Here is a 26,827-nt window from a genome sequence, read left to right as displayed (position 1 = left end):
TTGCAGCAGTTTCAGTACAAAGTAGGAAATAGTGCAAATGGAGTGCACAGATAAAATAACAGTAAGGTGCAAATCCAAAGTGTATACAATGCCAAATGTATATAAAATATAAACAGATTACTCTGATGTACAGAGCCAGTTCATGATTATGGCAATGATACTGCATGCAATGTCTCATTATGTCCCCCAAGTCAGAGCATGGGTGGATTACTGAATGTGCCTACCAGGTCCAGGACCAAGGCTCAAGGGGCCCCTAAGCCAGAGCCTCTCCATCAAGACTCTGTTATTAACTTTGCATTTCTTGTCAAAGGGTTTAGTCATGTCAGTAACAGAACCTCAGACGTTCTAGAAAAAAAATGGAGGAGCCTTAACATGCTCTTCAAATATGAGTGAACAGATCTCCCTCTGCACAGCCAGTCTCAAGGATCAGGTGCTGGTCAGCTGCAGGAACATCTCAGATAAAATCTTAAACATAAATCACTGCACACTGAACTGAATTACTGTGATTTTATTAAGAGCCTTTTCATGTCATAAGAAAGAAAAACACCATGATACACTTTAAGTTAGTATTTCTATCCCCTCGGTTTATCTATAGGACTTCAGGTAGAGGGACTTTTGCATGTCCAGTCCCAGGGGCCCATTTTATCATAATCCACCTATGAGTCAGAGACTTATGATATATACATATTTGACCTTCAGTGTGCTTCTGAGTTTAAAATGCACACACACAATGATTTTGTGATATAACAACTGCTAGTTTGGGAGCCTATTGTGGTCCAGTATGCAGCTTACAGAGGCTCATACCTGTGTACGTGGAAACTGGAAACTTAAAGCCTCTATTGTACATACACAAAGGACTTGTTATTGAAGTGGCAGACATACTACAGATTTTTCAACAAGACAGAAGGAATAGATGTGATAACTGAATCTTTTCTGTGGGAAAAAAAAATATATCAGATAAGAATATTATTGAAATCAGAGTACTTTTATGTGTCTTAAAACATGTCTGGAGAAATATAATAGTATAAATAGAGAACTGTACTTATAATACCAAATGTAAAATCGCCATTTATGCAGCAGATTGGCTCCTTTGTGTTATATTATATACTTCATTGTTGGATCTGTATTACTGATGCATCAAGGTGTGAGCAGTATTTGAATATTGTAACTAGCTGAAGCAGTAAAAAGTACAATATATCCCTTTAACATGTAGTGAAGTAGGGGTAAGTAGCATGAAATTAAAGTGCAAGTACTTCAGGATAGTAATAGTTGCAACCACTCCATCACTAGCATTTAAAAGCTTTATTTTTTTATAATCACTCCTCTGCTTCTTCCACCCCTAATCTTAATCATCTCTATTAGTTACAGTTGTTGCTGAGCTTTATTTTCCAGGCGACCACACATGGTTTCCGGTTGTGACCCAGCTGTCACTGTGTATCTTGACGCAGCTCTGAAGCGGTTCAGCTCCATCCAGCTCCTGCACTGTGGTCCAGCCGCAGCCGCAGCCGCAGCAGCAGCAGGAGGGACATTTTGGCTCAAACCAGGCTGAAGGTGGTGTGGTGAGCCCCGGGGCGGGTCCGCAGCTCCGTCCCCCCCCCCCCCACCCCCACCCCGCCTCACGACACGAAACAGTAGAGCCAAAATGGCACATTCATCCCCGGTAACCTTGTCAGACCTCTCGCGCTGCACAGAGACTGACAGCAGCGGCTCATTGATCAGCACGATGCAGCAGAGCAGCGTCACAGCTGATCAATTAAAGAGGATGTGACAGTGCCGCCTGTGTAAATACCTTTTAACTCCTCCTAATGTGCACACCCAATCATAAGTTTTAACAACAGATTATTGAAGGGATGAAACTTAATTAGGAACCCTTATTTTTGTGATTAATGATTCATTCACAACTTAAAATAGCAAAATTAATGTGCAAAACGTTTTCTGAAGCCAATGTAATTAAATAACTTTTTTTTCTGTGACTAGCAGGAAAAATGTATTAAAACAAAACACAATAAAAAGCAATTCACCACAATTGTTATTTATCAAAGAAAATTACATCAAACAACCAAAAATGGAATTTATAGAGCCTGAAAGTACTCAAGTACTGTACTTATATGTACTTGAGTATTTTCATTTTCTGCTACTATATTGTACTTTTTACTCCACTTAAATTATTTGACAGCTGTTTCTCATAGTTACTATGCATATCAGGATTTATTATACAAAACCTTTGTTCAGTTCATACAATTTTAAGTATGATTATATAATTAACTACCTAACAGTGTATGAAACTTAAAATTAATTGTACAATAATCAAATAAAGTAGTTAAATCTAGCTCTCTTCAGGCCCAATATATTAAAATGCTGCTAACATGTTAATGCATCAGTAATAACTAAATAAAAATATACATAATACACATTGCTACGGGGCACTTTGCTGCATAGTGAGTACTTTTCCTCTTGCTGAAATTACTGTACTTAAGTCAAAATTTGACTGCAGGACTTCTTCTTGTAATTGAGAATTATGCTTATATGTACTTGTAGTGAAATGTTTTAATTCATCCTCCAGGCTATTGTGTTACCTAACAGCTCGGATATCTATGAATTCAAGGAAGTGTAAAGGAAGAGGCCCACCGCAGGGCATTTATTGGCTTAACTGTTTATTCTATTTATAAAATGAGCATCAGTTACAAATACTTCACATACAAAGGACTGAACCGCTACTTCAAATGTGCTCATCACGGCAGACATGTAGGGAAATACTATACTGCTGACTCTGTTTCCTTTTTTTTGGTCAGACACTGAGGTGACAAGTATTCTTCCTGGGGGCCAAAACAAATCTGAGAAATCAAGTAATAAAGAGATGCATCCATAGCCCAAAAATGTTTTATTAAATTCATAATCACCGCTATGATGTAAAGCGAATTCTTCATTCACTTTTAATTGTAATTTCATAAACAATCTCTTAAATACTAGTCACGTGTATCCATGTAGAAAGCTTATTTCTAAAGTAGTTGGAGTCCTTTGGGTGCTGAGGAATCGTACGGATCCTTGTTTCTCGGTGTGTCCACGATATCACAGCCTACTGAAATCAAAACCTACTGTATCTGCATGTTGTTGTTGTGCTGTTGTGGCAGGCTATACCAGAGTGGTTCACGTCTCCGGAGATGATGATGCATTGCACCTTTAACTAACGTTTCCCCACAAGAGGAAATGCCCTCTGCGAGTCCGTAAGAGGTAAAAAATTAAAACGGCTGATGGAGGCAAAAGAGTAATGGGATTCATCAGTTTGCTTCGTTCTTTGAGGCTTCATCAAAGTTCTCCACGAGATCTGTGAGACAGAAAACAACAAAGCACATCAGGATTCTGTTCTGGAAGCAATTTGTGAACGGATGTGAGTGATATTATCCTTCATTTCTAAAACTGTGTTACTGAAGAGTTGACAGTAAGCATTTGAAAACAAATTTCAACTTTAAATTCTCAGTAAATTTAAGCAATAGTCATCTACATCTATACCTGGTACATCGTCGTCCTCCTCTTCTGCAATTTCCTCCTTGACTGCTTTCATGTCCATTGCTGCAAAATATATAAAGGAAAAAAAAGTACATCAAAAATTAAGCTAAAAGTTGGAAAAAGTAAATATGTGATCATTACTGCAGATTTGAACAGGTGTGCATGTCCCCCTGTTTCTACCAAAATCTTATTGAAAAATTTCATGACATTAGCAGTGCTTTAAAGGTCCAGTGTGTATGATTTAGGTGGATTTAGTGGCAGCTGGAGGTGAGGATTGAAGATTACAACCAGCTCAAACTTCTCCCGGTTAGAATTCCATCAGTGTTCATTGTTCAGAAGGTTTTTCTGGGAGCCGAATTATTTCAAGAGGTTTCCTCCTCTCCAAAACAAATGGATCAGGTGATTACAACCAGTAAAAACCCTGAATAAAGCAGTTTCATGTTACAAATCACTGTCTTTCTGATACAGTTTGGCATGTCAAGGCGGGCTGCTAGCTCAGCATCTGCTAATCTGTGCCCACCTTTTATCTCTGATAACTTAAGATCCACATGTTCAGGAGGTTTTTACAGGAAGTTGAATTATCCACAGAGGTCTCTATCTCTCCAAAACAAACACACTTAGTGATTTAAGTGGTTAAAACACTGAATAAAGCAGTTTAATTCTGATACTGCTTGTCGCAGAGGGGCTCCTGTGGCTGCGAAAAACACATGGTGGACTCTGGGAAAGAGGACCTGCTTAATTTGTTGATATAAACCGCTCATTCTAAGGTAACCGATACACGATGATTCTTAGTTTCAGGTGAGGATAAACTAATAAAAACATAGCTCTGAATATTACACACCATATCTGCCACTAGACACCCGTAAATCCTACGCACTAGGACTTTAAGGCATAATATATATAAAAGTGAATTTAAGGCATTTTCAGACTTCTGTCAAACATGCAGACACCATGTTATAATCCTTGCTGTTCTCTTCGGTTTCTCTTAAGTCACTGCTATAACTGGTTTTTCTAGGTCACGTTTACAGATTGAATCTTTACCGATTCTCCAGTGATTCTAAACAAAGAAAGCTGTTGAAAAATCTGCATAAGTGCATTGTTGTGTTAAAGGCAGCATCTTCATACTGTGTTTCTGTCTTAGAAAATTTCAACCACGACCAGCGCCCTTAAATGTCTGAGTTATTTATGGAGACTAAAACTCTGGTGCTGGGGTTGGAAGGTGGTCACTTCTCTCACTACAGCGCTTTTATCCCCATCTGGGAGACTAATGACTTTGCAGACACCTCTAAAACTTCTAAGACTATCCCTGATATTACGCGCCCACAGAGAACCCTGACATTGTGCCTGTGACTGTGTGTTTGAGCGTGTGTACTCACATTGCCGTGGGAACTGCTCGGCCAGCTTGCGCAGGCTGGTGAGGCTGTCGGCTCCCAGCTGGCTCAGGATGCCTGGCAGCATCTCTGTCAACTGCTTGGTCTCGGCGTGGCCCGTGATGGCAAAGGTGTTGGCAGACAAAGACGCCTGAACTTTGGGGTTGTTGAAGTGGATCACCGTCCCGTCATCTTTTATCATATTCACCTGAGGAAACAAAACCCCACAGTCGGACTTAGAGCCAATACAACCTGACAGAAGATGCAACATGAAGACATTAAGTCAGGGGTACTTATTTTTGGTATCTGTTTTAGATGTAAAGGTGACATGTGACAAATAATCAACTGAAAAGAGGGTAAACTGAGATGGAAAACACAGCTGTGCGTCAACTTAAACAGCATATGACACCCTCTATCCTTATACCCTCACTTTAGATTAAAAAAAAACTCCCTGACATAAACCTTTAACAGGTAAACATTGCCTTAAATTAGCTCTTAGTCTGATTCGCAGAGTGAATATCTGCAGGGTTTTAATACTTCACAGTAAATCACAAAAAAATTGAGCCACAGCATGAATGAATGAGACTAAATGAATTGCGTGCATCATTTTAATGTCTTATCCTCAAGTTGCGTCTGTTTGTTTGTGCTTTGATGCGAGTTGGATAAAAGCACTCTAAAAATAAACTAGATGACATGGAAAGCTTTTTGGTTGGGCTCTCCCTGTCTTTTATCTTTCTTTTTCAGGACTCCCCGACAAAAAAAAAAAAAGAAAGAAAAGTCAAAACAGTACATCTACAGAACAGCGCTGACATTAGTTCTCCTTTGATAGCTCACCTCTTCTATCCCCGCAATGTTGTTCACTGCCAGTTTCTTCAGCGAGCCCTGGAGTTTTTTGTCATCAGCTGTTGCCGTTTTGTGAACAACCTTTTTCTTCCTGCGGGCTGTTCCCTAGGGGGGTAAACAGATGTGGATGCCAACGGAAGGATTAGGTGGCTGAATTTACCAAAATGTCAAACACGGTGACATTTGGTATGATATACCACTGGGTCATATCAGACTTTTTTAATGTGTATGGGACAATTTTTCATTTTAACTTGGACACATTTTCTCATATCTAGATAACAGCTGTGGTGAAGGAGTTTCAAACACAAGACTAAAATTGGTTAACACAACAAGTTACACATTTCTGTATTGTACAAAAGCATCTTTTTGCATACTTCGTGTTTTTAAAGTCAGTAATTTGCCCAAAACAAGCTTCACCAAAACAATGTTTTTACTAAATCTGTACAAATGCCATACGTTTGTGTACTTTCTACTTCTGTCAGTAAGTCAAAAGAGCCTGGACAACTGCACTGAAAAACAAGGAATGAAGCACTAATTAGATCTGACAGTAATGAAGCAAAAAGTATGGATTCCATGCACCAGTAAGCTAAATATTGCCCACAAAAAAGAGAACTGATTCCCCAAAAGTCAAAGCAATACTGCCTCGTTAAAGTTCAAAAAGTTAAAAAGCCTTCATTACCGTGGCTATGTGATTAGAAATAACTTTATAAGTAAAAGGGACTTGGAAAATTGTAAGGCCATTTGCAGCAAAAGAAAAGTGCTCTGTCTTTAATTTGTTGAGATACTGTATTTTTGCTATTTCCAGGTGTTCCACTTAACTTCCACTAGTTTGAATAGGGTTAATTTGACAAATTAAACAAATTAAAGCCTATTGTGCTTTTACTCAACCACTTATGTTTAACCAGGGATTTTACAACTCAAATAGCGACAAAGATTTTGCATACTATCAATTCTAACTGATAAATGTCCAGGATAAAAAACTGCATGGCTGAGAAAAGTAATGTGAGTTTATAAGTACACTATTTGACAATGTCAGTGTGGTGCAACCTGGAAATAGGCATAAAGCCTCTGTAGAGCAAAAATAACAAATAACGCCACCTAGTGTGTGGCTGAAGATCTCACAGTGCATATTAACAAAGCCACAGAGGCCACAAGTGAGGAGGCCAATGCTCTCTCCCATAAAAGGAATGCTGAGGTCAGGAGGAAAGACCTGGCAGGTGCTAAATGCCATCACACTTCTTAAAAAGAGCAACAACTGTGTCAACGACAGAAAGCCCTGATTTGGATGTCAACATTTGGCATTTGTCAACAGAGTATAAGAGATTTAATAACGTTAGTAAATCCATAAATAGTAGGAGACTGTACCTTCCCTCCTATCCGCACTTGTGCCTGGAGTTTGGCAAGCTTCTCTTGATTCATAGTGTTCTGTTGAAGTGAATCAGAAAACAATTTCAACATGATGTTATTCTCATGCTTTTCATCTAAAAGCAACTGATATATACCGTTATAATAATAACAATATACAGTTTTCAAAAGTAGAAGCAGTCTAAGGGAGCACGTGATTACTTGCTGAAGTGCAATGGACACAATTATCGAGAGCTACAATAATCCTCACTTCCACACATTAACACCAAGCTAGCAGACTGCTAACACATCAGCCGACAATTATACTACAGACATACTGACTGTCGGCATTAACCAAAATATACTGAATGGGAAAAAATATCTAGGGGCAAATCTTAAGAATTACATTTATGTCTAACCTAACTGTTGCTAATGTTCGTTTGCTAACTCGCTTGAAGGCTAATTTAGCTAATATTAGCACAGTGGCTAAACAAGATACACGACCTGACTTTTTGTTCCTGGCGAGGCAAAAAGCTAACGTCCGCTTCAGATTAAATGATAAAACAGACCGGCTAAAATGTTAACGACAACGTAAAATATGTTTTTTTTTACCTTTTAATGGGAATTAACTGACTGTCAGTTGAAGTCCTCACGCTACTAATGAAGCCGAAACGGTGCGGCTTAAACTTGCATCAAGATAGCAGCAATACATAGTACTTCCTGTCAATACTTTCATAATAAAGTTATCCTGACTCAAAGCAACAGTACATTTTTGATTTATGTGGAACACCTATTAATATTAAATTGTAAAATGTAAGTTTCAATATATTGTAGTGCAATGAAATGCTTGAAATCACCAAATATCTTAATTTTTCACTCTTTTTGTGGCTTTTAAACTTTTGTTTTCAAAATCATTTCCGGTACGTTCCTGATATTTCGTCGTCTAGCTTGACTAGCTAAAGCCGCAGGCAGGAGCACGCGGTTGTGTGGATGTGACGTCATGTGAACGCGGAAAATGATTCACTGCTGACCAATAGGAGGAGGGGGCACCTCGCGCACACGGGCGCGCGCACACCCACACACAACATATGACAACTTTATTAGTCTAGACTTTTATTGTGAAATGTAGCGGTTGAACATCCGGGTCTCTGGTTCATGAACAGTCACTGCCATTAGCCTCTAATCGTCAGTTGTGAGGGAAAAAGAAAAGGCCAGTCGAAATGCAAACGTCTTTAGCGAACATTGTTTTATTCTCGTCCCTGCAGGTTTTGTTGTCTTTGACGTGCTTTCAAGAGGTTGTCGAAGCAGCCAGCGGAAAAGGTGAGTTTGTGTTTTTTAAATTAAATATAGAAACTGAAGCGAGTGTGAGCTGGTCATTGATAGTGTTACGCTACCACAGCCAGAGGTGAGCTAGCTGCATCAGCATCCTGGATCTCAAAGTCTGTGTCCTGGACAGGTACTTTAACGACTTGGTGCTTTGTCACACACACACACACTCTTAATTTCCTCTTTTTCAGGTTAGCTAACTTGTTTTATTGCCAACATCATTATTTCATCTAATGCTAATGTTTAATATTAGCGGCTTTTGCATTGAAATGAGACCAAACTTTATTTTTCCTGGACATTTTTAGATGCCAAACATTTATTATTCCTTATAAAATGAATATCATTTGCAAAAACAGTCACACCCCATTTTTAAATCGAATACCAGTTTGACTGGTATTCCCCTGAGTGCACAGCAATTAAATAAATAAACCAGAATGTATGAAATTAAAATGAAGAAATTGAGGTATCCCATTAAAACAGCCCAACACCAGTTCAGTCAATATCCCTTTGCATGCACAAAATATAATTAAGAGATATGTTTTTGCAAATGAAACCCTTGAAATTTAAAATGAAATAGGAAGAAAACATGAATTAAGGTGCAGAAGTTGTCATCATTTATAAGCAATGAAAGAACTGTACAGAATAGTACATCAGTGTTAATGTGTTACATATTACAAGCATTGAAATATAAATGGTAAACAATTGTACAAGCTATATTGAGGGGTGTATCACAATGCAAAGAGGGAATATGATAAAACTAAGACATTTTGAGATCCAGCTTTGTGTGGGGCTGAATAGCACTGAACTCTGATTGGTAAAATGAGTTAAAATCAAATATTTCTCACAGACATTAAGCCCTGGTGAACAAAAGACTTTTCATTTACTTGAATTTAAACTAAACTTTTCTTATTACTGATATCAGGAAACCTTAATTTTTAAATAGTTTTTTGCACAATGTTCTCAAGGGGTGTACACATCGATTTTACAGCACTGTAGTGAGAGGTTTCCTGAGGTAGAAACAGCAATCATACAGTAATTATATTTAATACCAATGTCATTGTCTAAAAGCAAACAGATCATAAGAAATTGTGCAAGATGATCTGGGATGTGTAACATTCTTGTAACTGGAAGAAGAAAACTTAGAATGATAACCTCAGTTATATTGTTTTCATATTCACCCAATTATTTCTTATAGACATGCAAGACTTTAACAACAACACACATACTGACAATGTCAAGATGACATTTAACTTTTGGATACAAGTCCCAAACATCGTATTTTTGCCTTTTGTGTCAGTCTTTCTTGTTTTAATTACTCCAATTAATGTCGTTTAATTGGTCTTGTACACTGGACACCTGCATAAAGAGCTTGCATCCTTTACCAACATTTTAGGTTCCAACTGTGAAAGAAACGTAATTATTCCAAAAACAATAGCTTATACATATGCTACTCATGATTGTGTGTATTTATATACAGAAATACTACTCTCACATACTATAAAGAGTACAACAGTAACACCAGGAAATGTTGCCTATGTAAAACAGGCAGCTGTACAGCATGTGGTTACACCTTTGTCTCAGTATAACAAGAGAAGGCATCACAATATAATCTATTGCTGTATTGATGACGTGTCCCCGCTGCCACCATACAAACCTGCGAGCTGCTCACTGTAGGTAGTTACAGGTAACAGAGCAGGCAGAGTCCTTATTTCCCCACAGCTTGATATTAAATTACCACCATTCATTTGTTTCATCACACTTCTTTCTGTTGAACCTGTATTTAGGGCAGACCCACCCTGCTGTAGAAATATAATACCAGTTCCACAGTGCTGGTGTGCTCATTAATTCATTTCTGCCTGCAGGCTTTGGAGATAACATCCACTGGAGGACGCTGGATGATGGCAAGAAAGAGGCAGAGGCTAGGTGAGTTCACAGAGAGCTCAAATATTACAAACACTCCCTGAAACCCCGCTGAGCCGCGTTTTGCACAACCACTGGCCCTGAGGCTTCCAGCAGCTTTCAAAGAAATCCTCCGCACGTCTGCATTTACTCTAATAACTGGGGCAGACTGATATCAGTCGCTTTTACTCAATGTTTTATTCAAAGATGAGTGTTTTTTTTTATTTACTACAGCTGCAAGTGTTACAAACTGAAGTCAGACTTAGCAGTTTTCAGTGCACAGTTTTGGTCTTGACAAGTGTTTCCATGTGTTTGCATCGACAGCGGGCTGCCAATTATGCTTATCATCCACAAGAGCTGGTGTGGAGCCTGCAAAGGTAAAACAATGTTCTCTCCCTTTCAGTATAAGAACCTCAGGTTAGGAACTGCCCCGTCATGTCTGACTGATGTGTAACAGTCACATGTAGGACACCTTCCAGTATGTCTGATAACAAAAAGATATTATTTAAACACATAAATGCAGCCTGACATGTCCAGTGTTTCCTGACTGTAAAGGGCCAGCTGTGTTTTGTTGTGACTAAACAAATAATTCCTCCATTCAGTGTCTATAAAGCCCTTCAAAGACATTTGGTTGCTAAAAACACTTCCTTTGAGCAGCAATTTACACTCCTACGCTTAATTACACCTTTAAGCAAGAGACAGTAATAACCATGGTAATGTTCAAAGCACAGATCTTGACTTGTCATAGTAGGAAAAGCACAGGTGCAGCTAATAACACTAATGACATCTCTGCTCTGTTCAAGTGTCCCAGTAAATCATGACAGTGAACCTGCATGCACAATACCAGAACCCTGAAACTGAAGCAGCTGGATGGGACTAAATTATCATCGTTAAGGCCATTATTTATACACATGCTTTTCCTACTGTGACATGCCAAAATGTTTTGAGTTGACCTGAAAAATAAGTCAAGGAGTTGCCTGGACTGCCCCAATCAGGGGCAATATATCCATCAATCTACTGTATGTTATGCTGTATTCAAGTGCTCCTGGGATGGTCCCATTTCCCGATTTGGGGTGTGTGCATCGACTTTGGTGCGTTTATGAACGTTACGCAGTCATGTGGAAACAACATGGATGCTACAAGGATGTGTTGTATTTTTGTCCAGAGCATTTAAACAACATGTTGATTACAGTTTGCAGTTTTATATCACAAGGTGGTTTTGTTGTTGCACCAGTATGTCTCCTTAAAACTATTAAAATATTGCTTTACCTGACTAATCTAGGTCACTCTGCATGGACAGATGGTCAGTTATAGGCTAATATCATATTATAAATTCCATGTGAGCAAAACACTGACATGCAAAATGTGAATTAATAAAGTTTGTTACCATCAACTGAACATACACTTTCATCTGCCATATTTTTACTTACATGATGGCAACTTGGGTACCAAAGAATTCGCCCACTTTCCGAGTTGTTCTGACTTGAGGGGGTGTTTACGTGAAGTTTTCCAATTAGGAACTGATTTTTCCGATTTACTCCGACACCATGTAAAGGCATGTTATCTCTGACTTACAGCTGCGCCAGAAGGGAATATAGATTTTGCATGAATCAAGTTCAGTTAAATGTTTAAAAGCATAATTATAAGTTAAATCATAGTATGTGACTTTTGCTGAGTCACTTACTTCTTTATATGGTGTATATATATTTATTAGTATTTAGTTTTTACAGTGTAATTATAGAACACAAATACAACATGAGGTGTCATTTGATTTGAAATAAACAAACTTAAACCAATAAGAGCATGCTGAGTGACTTTAAATAATAAAACAATACAATATGCTACTGGGAAAAGAAATATTAAAGTCTCACATTTAGTTGACTGTTTACATCCACTTTCACATCTGACATATGAGGTATTCCTTTGTTTAGACAGCAAACAAACGGTATCATACTGTATGCAGATGAATAAACATTAGTAAGCCCATCCTACACGCTCAGTCAAACCACCATCTGTAATGTGGGCAAACAATTCAGACAGGAAATTATTATTAAAGCTGGCTTTTGTTTTCATGGTAAAACAAGATAACAATTAAATTGTATTTTCTTGCTTTTCCATCAGCACTGAAGCCCAAATTTGCTGAGTCCAAGGAAATCTCTGAGCTTGCACACAACTTTGTCATGATCAACCTGGAGGTAAGGACATTTCGACTGGTTAATTTGAGTTAACCGGGGTTCAGTTAACTTCTGTCTTATGATAGCACTGTTAGCCAACATTAACCTTTATTATTAGATGATTCAGGTTTGTTTCAAGGCTTATAAATAAACTGTTATCTCTTATTTGCACAGGATGAAGAGGAGCCAAAGGATGACGCCTTCAGCCCTGATGGTGGATACATTCCTCGGATTCTTTTCCTTGGTACGGAGGGGGTTGAGTCACTCTTAATGCAAACACTTAGTGGGATTCCTTTGGAGAGACTGATAGCACAGTTCCTGCCTGATAAAGTTTGAGTAGCATGTTCTCAGACACTGAAAAGCCAGAGATGTTGCACATGAAAGCAAACTGTTTTAAGGGAAGGTTTAGTATTTTTCAACATAGATGCTTTTTCCCCATGTTTTGTGTCTAAGTGACTAACAGGAACAACAATTTCTGAAGTTGGTCCAGTATTGAGTGATAGGGCTGCCAAAAAAATGCCGCAGTATAACCATTTGTGGGATGTTCGCACCATCAGTTTACATCCACTACAAGTGCCCATTTTTAGCACTGACATGTTCGAATTATTATTTTAAGTGTTTGAAAACGTATGGAAAGGATCCCTACAGAGACAGACCTTTTTGTTGAAGAGTAAGATTCCCTTTGTTTAACCAAAAATGGCCCTGAAACCACTATTTAAATGGAGTCTGGTGGAATTGGCGATTGCAATTTTGGGGCTGTTTCTGGTTAAACAGATCGGGATCTTACTCCATAATAAAAAGATCTATTTCTATAGGGATCCTTTCCATTATGTTGTCAAACACTTAAAATAACATTTGAGCCTATCGGTGGCCAAAACAAGCACTGTTAGTGGATGTAAATTGATGGTGCGACCATGGTTACATTGCAGTCTGTTTCATGGCTGCCTCTGCAGCCCACTCACCCAATGCTGGACCACTTTCAAAAATTGCTGTTCCCATTAGGCATTCAGACAAAATAAAATGGGATAATGAGGTCCATGTTGAAAAATACTGAAGTTACCCTTTAACAAGAACTGGTAATTAACAGCAGTGCATATTAGACCACACAGAAATAAATTAATGAATCAGACACATCTCAAATCTTTTAAGGTGTTTGACAGAACAATGAATGGCAGGTAGAAGCAGGCAACCTTTGACTGTACTGAGTGGATTAAAATATCCTGTGTATGTGGTGTTGAATATGTTATGCCAATGTTAAAATTGGTCTGATACATTTAAAAATTCTTTCATGTTAGTTACACAACAACTGAATATATTGCTTTAAAGATGAAACGATAAGTTGATTAATCTGTTAGTTAACAGGCAAAAATGACTTAATCATACAGTTGCTGCAGATGAATTTTCCGAGAATAAGTGCCCAAAATTTACTGGTTCTTTGTTGTCAGTTGCTAATATTGGGTGTTGTTCTTTCTTATATAATAAGAAATTAATTATATTTAGATTGTGGACATTTGATTGGACAAAAAGAGCAATTTTAAGATGTCCGATCAGGCTTTGGGGAGCCATTAGGGAGCATTTTAAACTATTTTCTGACATTTTGATGACCAAATAATAACCAATAATTAACCAATCAAACAAGTAACTGTCTGATTAATTCATAAAGAAAAGAACAGCTTGTTTAAGCCTTATATTGTTTGGATTATAACTGGACCAAATCTTTTAATTGACTCCTCACAGATCCCAGCGGTAAAGTCCATCCTGAAATCACCAACAAGAATGGGAATCCAAACTACAAGTACTTCTACAGCAACGCAGAACAAGGTAACAATCCAGATTATTATCATTTACCTGTGGAAAATATGCTGTCACACTGCAGTACTGAATTGAATATATTGAATGGAATATACTTTATTTTGAACATTTAAAAAACCCCTGTTCATGTCTGAAAAGTATTAAGAGGAAACAAACTTCTTGTCTAGTCCAACTCCTATTAGCTGTTAGCTATTATATAGCTGCTTTCTCTTCCAATATGATAGCTGGGATTAAAGAAAACTAACATTTGAGATTAATCATGAGGTTGATAATCACTGCGTGTATTTTCTGCCTCAGTTATATCCGGTATGAAGGAGGCTCAGGAGAAGCTGACGGGTGACGCCTTTAAGCAGCGTCACACTGGAGACGAGCTGTGAGGAGGCAGAGACGGGCATCAGGCTGTAAGGGCTACACTTCCTCCACCTGAGCCTGTGCTTCAGAGCGCCCTGTTATACTCCCAAACCTTCACTAATTATACACCAGATGGTGGGGTCCACCTCAATGAACCAAGCCAACCATTAAAATCGGTGCTTAAGTATTTGTTTCTGTCCCGTACGGTTTTTCCAGCACCGCGATTCGTTTTCCCGTCGCTGTCTCTGATTTAAAACATGTATATTTGTAATCTACTGTTAATTAAATGCCATGTACTGTACTTACTGTCTGTAGAGGATATAACCAACTCAAGAATAGCCAAGTTAACTATTATTTCCCACTGACATACACTGTTGTTGGACGGAAACTACTGAATTATGCCAAGTCCTAAGTAACTGCCTTGTTTGTCACCAGACAACCATGAAAATTTCTTAGTTTTAAGAAGTTTCTCAAACACCTTGTTCACAACTTTATGATTAATTTTAAACCTTAGAGTTGTGTTTTCACCCAACAGCAATGACCATACTTCATACTAGTCGAGATAAATATTTTAACACCTCCTGTGACGTGCTTCCAAAGATCCTCTACAGTGCATTAGTTATATCTGTGATACTATTTACCCTGCACTACAACTCTGTACTTCTGATTTCTACTATCTAGTCTTTAAAATAATCTTAATTATTCATTTAAACCTGCCAATTTATGTATACTTATTTAGCTATATCTTACATAATTGTTTCTTCCTGTTCTGGATTTGTTTTTCTGCTCGTGAAGTGACACCGCTCTGTTCCTTTTTTCGTTTTTCTTTTTTTAAACTTGAATGAGGGATGAAAACATTGGTTATGTGTCTTGATGTATTTTATACATGTACACAGCCAAGTGTGCAAATAAAGTTTGTTGTACTGAGTCGTGTGTGAGCCGGATGCATTCATGACACAGCTGTGATAACAGTATATCAAATTTTATTGTCTATCCAACAATAGTGATCCCTTATGGTTTGTCAAATAATAACAGTTAACATCAGTGGATGACACTAATCAAGTCACTATTTAAATTCAGTCTGACAATGATTTTAAATAGTGCAGTTACATTAATGCAAGTGCATTTATTTAAGACATCGGATTGCAATTTGATCCCATTCCAGACACAGCCTTCAAAATGGCTTATTTAGGAAAGAACACATGTTTATACAGAGCCATGTCTCAGTGTAAAAATGTTTTACAGCATTTGATTTTTCATGATAAAATAAATTACAGGGAAAAAAATAAGCGTGCAACTCTAAATAAGCCTCATTTCATGACGTGTTAACAATGCTGACAGACTCAAACAACATGAGAAACATAAGGAATGTTGGTGGAATGTATCGTCAAACGTGGCTAAAGGCATTTAAAGATAAATCCTCTGTTATCTGTATTGCTCAGTCTCTTGACAGGTGGACAAAGGGCTCAAGCTAAGGTGTGTTTAAGGGCACAGAGAAGAGTTGTAAGAAAATTACAAAGTAAAAGAACGCTGACATTTCTTCACTGTGAGGTCATTTCAAAAGATGGGAGGGAGATAAAGGTTGCTTTAGAGAGAGATATTGCTATTATTACTATAATTACACTAATTACACAGCTGCTGCTATAAAATCAGCAACATTTTCACATATAAAAAAGTCTATAAAAAGCTGTGATACATCTGTTTATTAAAAATGACACAGCTTTAATGTGTGATTAAAACTGAGGGATTGTTTTAGGATTTAAAATGTGCACATACCATTTCATAACCAGTGTAATAGACCACTGATGACTACGTTTGCTGCTCTGACAAGAAGAGCAACATTATGAGCTTTTAAGAGTGATGTCTCTCAGGGGGTGGGGGTGTGTGCAAAAGACTTAAACATCTGGAATCAATCACCAAGTCTTCATCATGCAGGAGGCAGGTTCAGTGTTGAAAACTGTATTTCATGGATATCTCTACAAGATGACACGCTAGTTTCACTTCTACACAATTACACTTTGTCCACCCCTCCCCGTTTGTGCCGGTTAAAGTTTGTCCAGTTTGCTTCTGAGGATATTAAGAAGTGTGCTGGGGAAGGAGGGAGTGTGAGTGTGTGTGTGTGTGTGTGTGTGTTTGAGGGGAGGCAGGAGCAAAACTTAAAATCTTCCCTGCTTGGCGTCTCCGATGGCCCCCCAGACGTCAAAGACGAATTCATCAGGAAAGGCGAAGTCTCCGAGGGTTTCGTCTAACGCCATGGCAAATTCATCGGGGTTCTTCTTGTCACGGCCGACCTCGACCATCGTAGCAGCTGGAGACACAAGTGCTTGACTGAATAACTTTTCATAAATATGCTCACATCCTGACTTTCTCAGAGTGAGAGATTTTTCTACTTCCTAAATTAACTTCAACTAAGTCTAAAATTTGGTAACAGCGTTCCCTATACAAAAACATTTTTAAGGTGTTATTCAGCTGTGGGTTGAATCTTCAAAGTTAAATTCATGATCTCACAGATGTCTACTGTCTGCCCTGAATTTAAAAAAATGCTTTCCAGGGTCGAAACCAGTGTTTAAATCCAATATTTCTACACACTGCAATGGCCACTGCTCTAGCCTGCAAAGAACAGTTGAGTGGCATGATAAAATATTTTGTTTTTTCTGTAGAGAACACTATGTGACTAAATCATGGAGTAACATACAGACTGAAGTCACAGAGAGAGATAATCGAGGCCTAATTAACCAATCTAATCATCTACCTGACTTTCCCCTCTGGGAATCAATAAAGGCTTATTTTATCTTATCGACTCTAAATGAACATAATGAGGACACTCACAAGACAAATTAGTTCGCAAGATATCAGCTGCTTTCTTTCAGACCTCTGACATGAAAATTAGTTAGCCGGTGTAGTCCGGTAAAAAGTGAGTGCCATCTAGTTCCATTATATTCAAGAGAAGGCAGACATCTCTGCAGCCGATATCTTCAACACTCAGCAACTCACACCAAAACAATCTAGGCTGATACACAGCACTACAGCTAAGAGGAAAAATATGCATTTATTTATGATTTTGGGGTGAACTGTCCCTTTAAGTATGACAAAACACAGAGGCAAATCATCTTCGATCTCTCAGTAAGAATGAACAGCATACATTAGTGTTGCACGGTTTGATATTGGCTCGTGAATATTTATACTCACCAAGTTCAGTGTCTCTGATGCCCATGTAGCTCTCAAGGAGGTCGTCCACTTTTTTTACTGCCTTCTCCTCAAATTCAGTTGGCTAGGAAACAACAAACAAGTCAGTTTTAATTATTCCCTTCTCAGTTTTACTGCTGTAATGTTTGTGCACAGCACTTCGCAGGATGATGTGTATTTTCATCTAAATACGATCAGGAGATCAGCCTGACTTTGGTTTATTATTCCAGATTATATTGATGAGGGGGGACAAACAGTACATGTAGATTACGTGAGAATGTAGGGATGAGTATGTGCCATCTTTTGTTTGTTTCTATGTGGGTATCTTCAACAGAGAAAAACCTTTAAGAATATATTGGCAGCATAAAGGGACAATTTCCAGGCAGTCCTCACAAGATGAATCTGTAACAAGTGCCAACAGCTTCATTTCCAAAGGTTGGAAAAAAGTCCTCTTTTCCAGTGTAGGACATCCACAACACTCGCATGCTTGAGTTGTGACACTTGAGGCAGGATTACCTAAAGAAACTTACCTCCTCCTCTACAGTAGCTGGGCCCTTGGAGCGAAGTCTCAGAGTCCCCCTTCCTGTGCCGATCTTGTTGTCGGTAGGTTTGGCACCCTTTGACCTGGGCTCAAGCATTTCTGTCAATACGAAGAGAAACAATATTACACAATTATCTGGCAAACTGTCCCATTGCTGAAGTTGAAGGGTAATTTTGGTATGTTTAAACCTGGATGCTAGTTTTCCATGTTTTTGTATCCAAGTAACTAATGGGAACAACAATTTTCAAAATCCAGTACTGATCGAGAGGGGTGCGGAAGGCAGCTGACAAACAGGCTGTAATGTAATCACTCGGGGCACGTGCGCACTGTCAGTTTACATCTACTAACAGTGCTTATTTTGCCTGTTAATGAAAAATCTAAGTGTCTAAAAGGATCCCTACAGAGATACATCTTCCCTACAGACCTGGACTCACCATCACCAAACACACTAGATTCACAAAAACCATCTTGGTTTGTCTCTCCACTGTTCCAACAATCACCATCTGTGACTTGTCTCTGAGACACAAAAACATCCTATATGATCCTGTAAATGCACAAATGATCTCATACTGGGAAACGTGGCAGCACAAGATCCTGTCCAGATGTGTCTGAATCCTGCGGGTGAATCTCCTGTCTTAAACCATGTGGGTCACTTGTGTAATGTGTTCATGCGGATGTGTCTGCACCTTTTCTGCATCTTGTGTCTCACTCACCAAAGGCCTTCATCGGCTCCACCAGTTTGAGGGTGAAGGACTTGTCTCTAGGCAGCTCTTTGAGCATGCGGGCGACCTCATAATGCCGCGTCCCGACGATGTTATGTCCGTTAATGCACTCTACGTGGTCGCCCACACAGATCACCTTCACCCCATCCACGACACTGCCCTCTTTGATACGCTGCCATACAGAAGAAATCAGTGACAAATGCAATTATATTATATATTCATGACACTCCACAGGACAAAAAAACAAAAGACAAAAGCACAAACAAACCAAGAGTGTGGGTAAAAATATCCTGCTGCAATGCTTCAGGAGTCTTCTGAGTTCCCTCTTTCATAATGTAATACCAGAAATTTCTCTTTTTTATGGGCCCACTGATGCACAACCACTTGACTTATTAAAAAATGCTTCCATGGAAAAAAGAGAAAACAAACATTTGTGATGCAAATATATCTGCTCTACCTGCTTAGGAGCATCTTCACTGCTTTTATTATTTTGAATAATATTCTCCTGGTCTTTTTCTTCTCAGGAAGATAAAATATTTTATAGGGAACCTGTTCGTTTTAATTAATTTCCTCTGTTACCTTGAGCTACAGGCAGGTCTGGTAAATGCTTCCTGACCTACATTTAGTTCCATAAACCTCTGTAGTCAACAGTTTTCCACATCAGAAGGTGTAAAACAGTCCAGATGTGAGAGACAAGCTGCATGAGGCTGGACTGTTCATGTTCTTAAGAGTCTACAAGTTGTTAAAGAAGTTTAGATAGTTAAGTTTCAGACATCAAACCCCAAGGCTTAAGTGTCACAAACAGTCAGGTTAATTGGCTGCAGTGCTGTTTGGGCATCACATGATGGCACATGTGAGCACTTTGTTATGCTGGAGTGAGATGACTGAGACCACATAAGCTCATTACAGTGTCTGTATCAACAGAGGCATAAGCTGAATTGTGATTTCTGCTAAGAAAGCAAATTTGTAAAGTTGTGACCAGAAAGTTCCTCTGAAGCAGGAATCAGTTGTCTGTTTTAATATTTCACTTTACCAATCCAGATAAGAAACTGTGTCGGTATTTTGATGCATTACTGTCCCAATAAACACAGTAGGAGAAAAGAAAAAAAGACTAACAAATTCAAAATGGAAATTCAAAATTAAAAATATGCCCTTTTTTAATAACAAGTAAAATACATGCATTTTAAAAATGAAAACAGCTGTATATTGAGTGTGTGCAACAAATGTGCATTTCATTTACTACTTTACTTGAATAACATTGGTTTTATATGGGAGTAAATCTCTAGATGATAAAGAATTAGATGATTATTTGATTAGTTAAACAACAGATGATTAATAAATGACAACTTTGATAATGAGCTATCATTTGGGTTATTTTCCATCTAAAAGCATCTAACATTTTTAAGTTGTATAAGTTTATAATAAGTGTTCTTGTATCACTAAGCCTTATAGAAACGTAAATTAATTACAGTACCTGTAGTCTTCATGCTTTATTTTTTTAAACTGAAAAACTAATCAATAGATTCACAATAAAAATGGTTGTTGCATCCCCACATGAGAAACATAAACTAAATGTCTTGACCTGATTTTTTTTACACATAACTTTGTCTGAAAAAAAGGCAGACTTATTATTGATTTTTTTTAGTTTAAACCAATCAACACAGTTTACTGTTTAATCCTAGCCCTGCTTAATTTCTGACACTGGAATGAACAAATGTTGAGACAGCCACTAATGAACAGGTACACAACGTAAATTCCTCTTCTTTCAGTTTAACTCATTTCAATAATTCCTTTTTCTCATTGTGTGCCTGAGTGAGTATGTTACATTACTTGCAAGTGAAATAAAGGTCGATGTTGATGAGCTTCTTCTTACCTTTATGAATGCATATCCCGCTCCGTTGTCCGTGATGGTGAGGCCCAGAGCATCTTCAGATTTATAAACTTCCACCTCTTTCTTGATCCCTTTGATGTGGGCGAAAATAAAATCCTCCAGTCCGATCTGCCCCCCCAGCAGCTTGTCCATGTCAATCTTGTGGGTGTTGAGGGTGCAGAACAGAATCTGTACAAACAGACCAAAGTACGCAGATATAGTACATTACAAGACTCAAAACATTACACATATTAGATAAAACTGAGCTAAAAGTGGTTTTAAAAACTACTTTGACTTTTAATATGCACCGAAACAGACTATTCATCATTTGTAATTTTACAAAAAAAGAAGAAGAGGCCCCTCTGTGAAGGAAAGCCCCAGAAACATTTGCATCTTTTATATAACATATAAAAAAAAAAACATTCCTGTTTTAGTCACAGTCTGAAAACGGAGCCAGATTATAAATAAGAGTGTCTGAGTGTAGATGACAGAGCACTGCCTCCGTATGCTAAATACAGGACTCATCAGAGAGCTCCGTCTTTAATGCAGCAGCCAAGTTATGCAGCTATGCCCTGCTCTGCCCCACAGTGTCATCAGTGTGCGCTGTGTGTCTGTTTGAAATCCTGAGCCTGTGATGAAGCAAACAGGGGGAAAATGACCTTTCCTTCCTGTGCCAGAAATGCTTAAATCTGGATTCACACCTTGCGGTTGCCACGTCTTGGCAGGACAGAGCGAGGGAAATGTGAGCACCAGGAACACGATACACGAGTGGCCTGATTTAACAGCACTTTAAACAGAGACTGGACAGTGAAACCCAGGAGGAGGCTGGTGGATGTGAATCATTTATTGTGCTGTAACTCACCTAGACAGAAGCTATTAATAACATCTATTATATCTATTTACTCAGATAAATCATATCAGTTATGCCTTTATGCAACTTCTTTTGTGGGATCAGCTTATAGTGGGGCTTTGTAAAATACCGAGCCAGGATTTAGTGTCTGACTTCCGGGTTGCATGGCAGAAAGGAACTGATTCGTACTGGTTCATCAGGAGGATGACCTTTGTGCACCAATCAGCCTCTGGCAGCGAGGCCTGCCTTGTTTGGGCTTTTTTTTCTTCCTGTGTACCAACAGGCGCTGTTCACACACACATTAGCCGACATGGCCTCGTGCGTTGCCTTGGGTTACCAGACAATAAAAGAATGGGATTATAATGGAGGGAGGCCACTGAAGGATGAGGGCAAAGAGAGAATGGGAGTATGGAGGAGGAGAGGAGGCCATGTTTGAGGCAAGGGAGGGGTGTACTGTAGATGAATTGATGGCTCTTTTCCATAACAGAGCCTGCCTCTCCCCTCCCAGGCCAGGGCATTACCCAAGAGTGAGTGGGAGGAACAGCAGCGGACGCCTACACCCGGTTACCAAGGCTGCTGACTACATTAAGCAGCTCTCAGCACTGCCTCTCCTCCCGCTGAGCTGACAGCCACAGCGTGCTCGCACCGCCGGGTGTAGCTAAGATGCAGTGTCATACACACTGCAGAGTGACTGCCTCTCCTCGGACGACCTTACACACGACGGCAGATACTACACCTCCCACGGCCTGCGCCACACTAACCAGAACCTTGATAACCACATGGGAAAGGGCAAGTGTAAGGAGAGGCAGTGCAATCTGTTCACCATCACCCTAGACAGAGCTACTCATGGGTCAACACTCTCAAAAGAGGAGTAAAAATAGAGTGGAGAGGAATCACACAATCTAAGATATAAAAAAGGCATCGAGCCATGCATGAAACTAAAAGTACCCTCAGAAGAAATTATTACATTTTTATGGCATACAGTAATCATTTTTTGAATAGTAGTTTGTGTCCTGTATATTTTTTCCACACAATGTTAAATTACCTAGTTAATAATTCTTAAAAGCTCCTTCATTGCAAAATACAGAATCAATGAATATGCAAATATTTTCCATTTGTCATAGAGACACACCTAAATTTACAATCAAGACTAAGACCAAACACACTGTTGTTAACAGTATTAAAAAAAGATAATTGATCCATTGATTATATTACATATTGGTTGAGTGTGCAGTCTCAGCCTTGAACACTTGTGGTTTGTTTTTTCTGTGTTGGTCTTGTTGCTGTCAACACTGCTGAACATGCTGGGCACAAAACACTCTTTTCTTTTCCCCACCTATATTTTCAATTCAAATTTTTACTCGTGGGCACAAGATGTCCCCACGTCACTGTAAACTTTGTTCTCAGTGGAGGAGGACTTTAAGATTCAGGGAAAACAAGCAGTGGAGCTGCGTCACACAGCAGAGGCCACATGTTTGATATATGAGGCATTTACAGTGTCTTTTAGTGCCTACTTTGCTAATGAGATGAGATGTGTCAGGATCTGTCTGATTCAGCTCAGAGGGTGACGGTTGGATTAATCACATCACACGTTTGCTGCACTGTAACTCATCAGAGCGTAGTGGTGCAATGTAACTGAACATTTACTCAAATTTTATATTACTTAATACTCCACTACATTACACCAATACATGTATTTGATATCCAAAGTCAGTAGTTACTTCGAAAATGAAGATGCTGCAATACATGATATATATGTTACAGCTCTGGTAGTTAACAGCTACACTAACATACTAACCCTCCTCCAAATGGTTGCTTTTAATGTAGGCCTACCCCGGGTTTTAACAGGACAATCTTCAAAAAGATCTAAAATTAGAAACACTTATATCCATTGATGAATTTAAGGGCATCATAAAGAATGTGGTGACAGAGACATGTGCTTGTTTTTCTTGAGAGGCCACTATGTTTGAATAGTTATTGTTTTATTGTGGAATTTTTGTATTATATGTTGTATTTGTTGCATTTAAAATGTGTTTTGTTTGGCTGCTACCTTAGCGAGGTCTCTCATGCAAAGGAGATTTTCAAACTCAGTGAGACTTCCTGGTTAAATTAAGGTTCAATTAAAAAAATAAAATAAAAATAAGCTTACAAAATATACACTGCACAACAGTATATTTATCTCCACTTTGACATTCTACATTAAAATGATTTTTACACATGAATACATATATAACGCTCAGCATAATGAGCACTTTTGTACTTTAACTTGAGTACAATATGTGCTTTTACATGTTGAAACTGTGTTGTAATGTGAGTGTATTTTGTGGCCAATGCTTACCACCTCTGCTAACCCATTTCCTGTTGGATATTGGATACTCTGAGATGTTTACTAGTTTTTAAGACAGCACTCATTACTTTATAACTAAAGTTTTGATCTCAACATCTTGCCGCTGAAACAATTAGTGGATTGATTAACGATTCAAGACAATTAATCACCAGCAAGGGTGTAGGTTTTGTTTCCACATTGCAAATATGAAACCCCCAAAATCCACGCCTATGATCATTAGCAGTTTTAACCATTTTCAGCTTCTCAAATGTTTCTTTTTTGGACAAAATTAAACTCTGAAGATGTTATCTAAGGCTCTAGGGAATTGTAATGGACATTTCCATGATTTTCTGACATTTCATTAATCTACTAATCACAAAATAATCATCATAACGTTGCATAATAATGGTGAATTCATTTGTTAGTTGCATCCCTACTAACAACCCAAAGGAGAGGCTGCGTTTTAATCTTAAGTTATTCCTTTTGACTGTACCAGTGTGCACTACAACACAGCTATTCATCTAATGACTGTGCTGAAAAAGAAGTAACCTTTGTGCTGCAGTTATGTTCCCCTTTAGTGCGGGCAACCAGTCCCCCAGCTCTAAAAATAAATTGCAATTCAACAGAATGAAAGAGATTTGTCAAGCAGATATTGTGCAATAACATAAAAGTAAAAGTACATCTAATGAATGTTACAAATCTCCACCCACATGTATTCTCCAAACAGATCACTTCTCCCGCCTGTGTTTGAAGAAAGGTAGGATAAGTACCGCCTTTAATTGTATCTCTCTCTGAGTTATGACCTGCATTAAAACAGTGTGGACTTGGGAAACCTGTTTCTTTGGTAACTGAGCGTCTGTCCATTAACAGCCTCTTCAACAGATCTTTTAATGGCAGGAAAGAGGGTTAGAGAGATTAAACAGAGGGTACCATGCTTTCAGAGGAGAATTACTCATGTGTAACCAGTGGACTCATGTTCTTCTCCTTTCCTGTCCTCGTCTACTGTTATTTCTGTGTCACATGTTTTTTTAGTATTTAGTTAGCAGGGAATGCTGATGTCAGCTGTGTGTATTGTGGTGTGGCTGTGTTTTCAACAGGATATCACATCCATCAGCATTTAAGCCGGTGTAATCATTTACCTGACTGCGGATGTGAGATTCCTCAGAATGACAGCTGAGGGTTTGTCTCATAAAGGTGGCTCAGAGAAGCAGAGCTCACGATGAAAAGCACATCTCAGTGAGTCTGACGAACTCAACCAATATTGATCTCTTTCATAAAGCCAGGGCAACTGTGATCCTAGTTTTCCAGCACTAATCACATCATTTCACAGCAATACAAAATGAACATGTGAGGACTAAATTGTGACGTTCACACATACTGAATATATAATATGAAGAGTAAAATACTGCAGCAAAAGCAAGCAAAACCATTGCAATAAGGTAAGTTTCTTTGTATAATTTCTGAAAATAAAAGGAATAGATATAACATGATCATTCAGAGCTGTGCACAACATTCAGAGCATATCTATGATTCAGTGTCTGAGCTGGGAATCCCTGAACACAGCTCTCAACATGGAGGGGACTGAGCCAACAGCAAGCAGATAACTGTGCTAACAGTGTGAACAGTGCTAACAATAGCCCTTTTCAGATAGGAATTGTGCAAATTTGCAGGAAAGCCCAATCAGTCTTTTTTCAGCATTGGCAGTATAAAAACAAAATCATGGTGGGCGGAAAATAGCCACCTACCTACTTTTGTTTATACAGAATGCGCCTTTTTCGGGGCAATGGGGGGCGTGAGCAAGTAACAAAACGTGTAGCTCAGCGTGTGACATAAACAGTGACGTGGGAGGAAAGTCGCGGCTAGTCAGGTGGCGGTAGTCAGATGGTGATTCTCTCTCGTTCCTCACCGCCTCTGTCATCTGACAGTTAATGGCCTCTTCATTTGCGAGGGCAAGGAGGGTGCGCTATTCCTTGTCTCCTCAGTTGCTCATCTTTACAGTGTCTGTCAGGTTTGTGTTTCCCTCTTGCTACTAACTGCTTGCTAATTCCTGCTATCAGCTGTTTCCTGTTTATCCACTGCCAGTGGCTCGCACGTGCGGCGTCATCAACAGCTCCTCCCACAAGTCTTCCAACAGCCCCTCCTGTTGCGGAAGGACGCCTTGGTCTGTTTAAACTAAAAGGGTTCCACCAATATGACTACCCTACGAGGCAGAAAATTGGGCACCTCGGATCAACTTGCCTTTCCGCCTCTGTGTGTCTAAACGCTCGCAGCAACATTCGCGGAAAATCTGGCAGTGTTAAAGGGGCTACTGGCAACAGTGCTGATATAGCTAACAGTGTTAACATGAGGGGGGAAACAGAGGATGGGCGCTACACTTTGCAACTACGCTGTTCTGCTACAATGGGTTGGGACAGCAGTAACTATCATATGAGAAAGTAGGTAGCCAGTGGAATAAACACTCACAGGGATTCACAGGGACTCACAGGACTCACGTGCACCAACTTGCACATGCACCTAGACCGTCTAAGGAGCGTCTTGCGTCAGAGGGAGGGTGACTTCATTCTCTGCTCAGTATGTCATTACTCCACCATTCTTTACATAGCAAATATTTGTCTGCTGCTATATCAATGTTTTGAATGTCATATAGCGCTCCTACTGTATAAACAACTTTAAGGCATCAAATAGGACGACAGCTAGGTCATTTAT

At 38.9% G+C, this 26,827-nt stretch overlaps 3 protein-coding genes across 4 annotated transcripts in view; 1 reads left to right on the top strand and 2 right to left on the bottom strand.

Annotated features, from left to right (window-relative positions):
* Positions 1-2,864: 2,864 nt before the first annotated feature.
* Positions 2,865-7,778, bottom strand: LOC117271455 (transcription factor BTF3 homolog 4-like). Its single transcript, XM_033649608.2, has 6 exons — positions 7,677-7,778; positions 7,086-7,145; positions 5,712-5,825; positions 4,884-5,085; positions 3,511-3,570; positions 2,865-3,325 (listed from the first exon to the last, which is right to left on the bottom strand). The coding sequence occupies exons 2-6, from the start codon at positions 7,137-7,139 to the stop codon at positions 3,279-3,281; spliced, it is 477 nt and encodes a 158-aa protein (XP_033505499.1). The 5' UTR covers positions 7,140-7,145; positions 7,677-7,778; the 3' UTR covers positions 2,865-3,278.
* A 419-nt stretch (positions 7,779-8,197) lies between these two features.
* txndc12 (thioredoxin domain containing 12 (endoplasmic reticulum)) lies at positions 8,198-15,553 on the top strand. 2 transcript variants are annotated; one of them, XR_013492430.1, is made up of 8 exons: positions 8,198-8,384; positions 10,253-10,313; positions 10,614-10,666; positions 12,411-12,484; positions 12,638-12,707; positions 14,201-14,284; positions 14,573-15,081; positions 15,141-15,553. XR_013492430.1 is itself a non-coding variant. In XM_033650323.2 (7 exons), exons 1-7 carry the CDS (start codon positions 8,285-8,287, stop codon positions 14,650-14,652), a joined length of 522 nt encoding a protein of 173 aa, XP_033506214.1. In that variant the 5' UTR covers positions 8,198-8,284; the 3' UTR covers positions 14,653-15,553. The 2 variants fall into 2 exon arrangements, 1 of the variants encoding a protein (XP_033506214.1); XM_033650323.2 differs by having other exon boundaries at positions 14,573-15,553.
* Positions 15,554-15,592: 39 nt separating this feature from the next.
* gipc2 (GIPC PDZ domain containing family, member 2) overlaps positions 15,593-26,827 on the bottom strand; it is a 20,762-nt gene continuing 9,527 nt past the window's right edge. The window contains exons 2-6 of the mRNA XM_033650322.2: positions 20,949-21,134; positions 19,067-19,247; positions 18,343-18,452; positions 17,816-17,897; positions 15,593-16,934 (exon numbers count right to left, since the gene is read on the bottom strand). Of these exons, the coding sequence (XP_033506213.1) occupies positions 16,783-16,934; positions 17,816-17,897; positions 18,343-18,452; positions 19,067-19,247; positions 20,949-21,134 (711 nt within the window). The 3' untranslated portion in view covers positions 15,593-16,782. The remainder of the gene's footprint in view (positions 16,935-17,815; positions 17,898-18,342; positions 18,453-19,066; positions 19,248-20,948; positions 21,135-26,827) is intronic.

Source organism: Epinephelus lanceolatus, chromosome 12, assembly GCF_041903045.1.
Source record: "Epinephelus lanceolatus isolate andai-2023 chromosome 12, ASM4190304v1, whole genome shotgun sequence".
NCBI classification, from domain to species: domain Eukaryota; kingdom Metazoa; phylum Chordata; class Actinopteri; order Perciformes; family Serranidae; genus Epinephelus; species Epinephelus lanceolatus.
The sequence above is the reverse complement of the archived record's forward strand: the minus strand, read 5'-3'. Positions and strand labels throughout refer to the sequence as shown.

What these genes read in the sequence shown, in the direction of transcription:
- LOC117271455 (XM_033649608.2), bottom strand. Translation starts at nt 7,139, where the DNA reads ATGAATCAAGAGAAGCTTGCCAAACTCCAGGCACAAGTGCGGATAGGA. An exon ending in ACATTGCGGGGATAGAAGAG is followed by an intron (nt 5,086 to 5,711) that starts GTGAGCTATCAA and finishes TTGTTTCCTCAG; the next exon opens with GTGAATATGATAAAAGATGA. An exon ending in CGAGCAGTTCCCACGGCAAT is followed by an intron (nt 3,571 to 4,883) that starts GTGAGTACACAC and finishes TATATTTTGCAG; the next exon opens with CAATGGACATGAAAGCAGTC.
- txndc12 (XM_033650323.2), top strand. Translation starts at nt 8,285, where the DNA reads ATGCAAACGTCTTTAGCGAACATTGTTTTATTCTCGTCCCTGCAGGTT. An exon ending in AAGAAAGAGGCAGAGGCTAG is followed by an intron (nt 10,314 to 10,613) that starts GTGAGTTCACAG and finishes TTGCATCGACAG; the next exon opens with CGGGCTGCCAATTATGCTTA. An exon ending in CTGGTGTGGAGCCTGCAAAG is followed by an intron (nt 10,667 to 12,410) that starts GTAAAACAATGT and finishes CTTTTCCATCAG; the next exon opens with CACTGAAGCCCAAATTTGCT.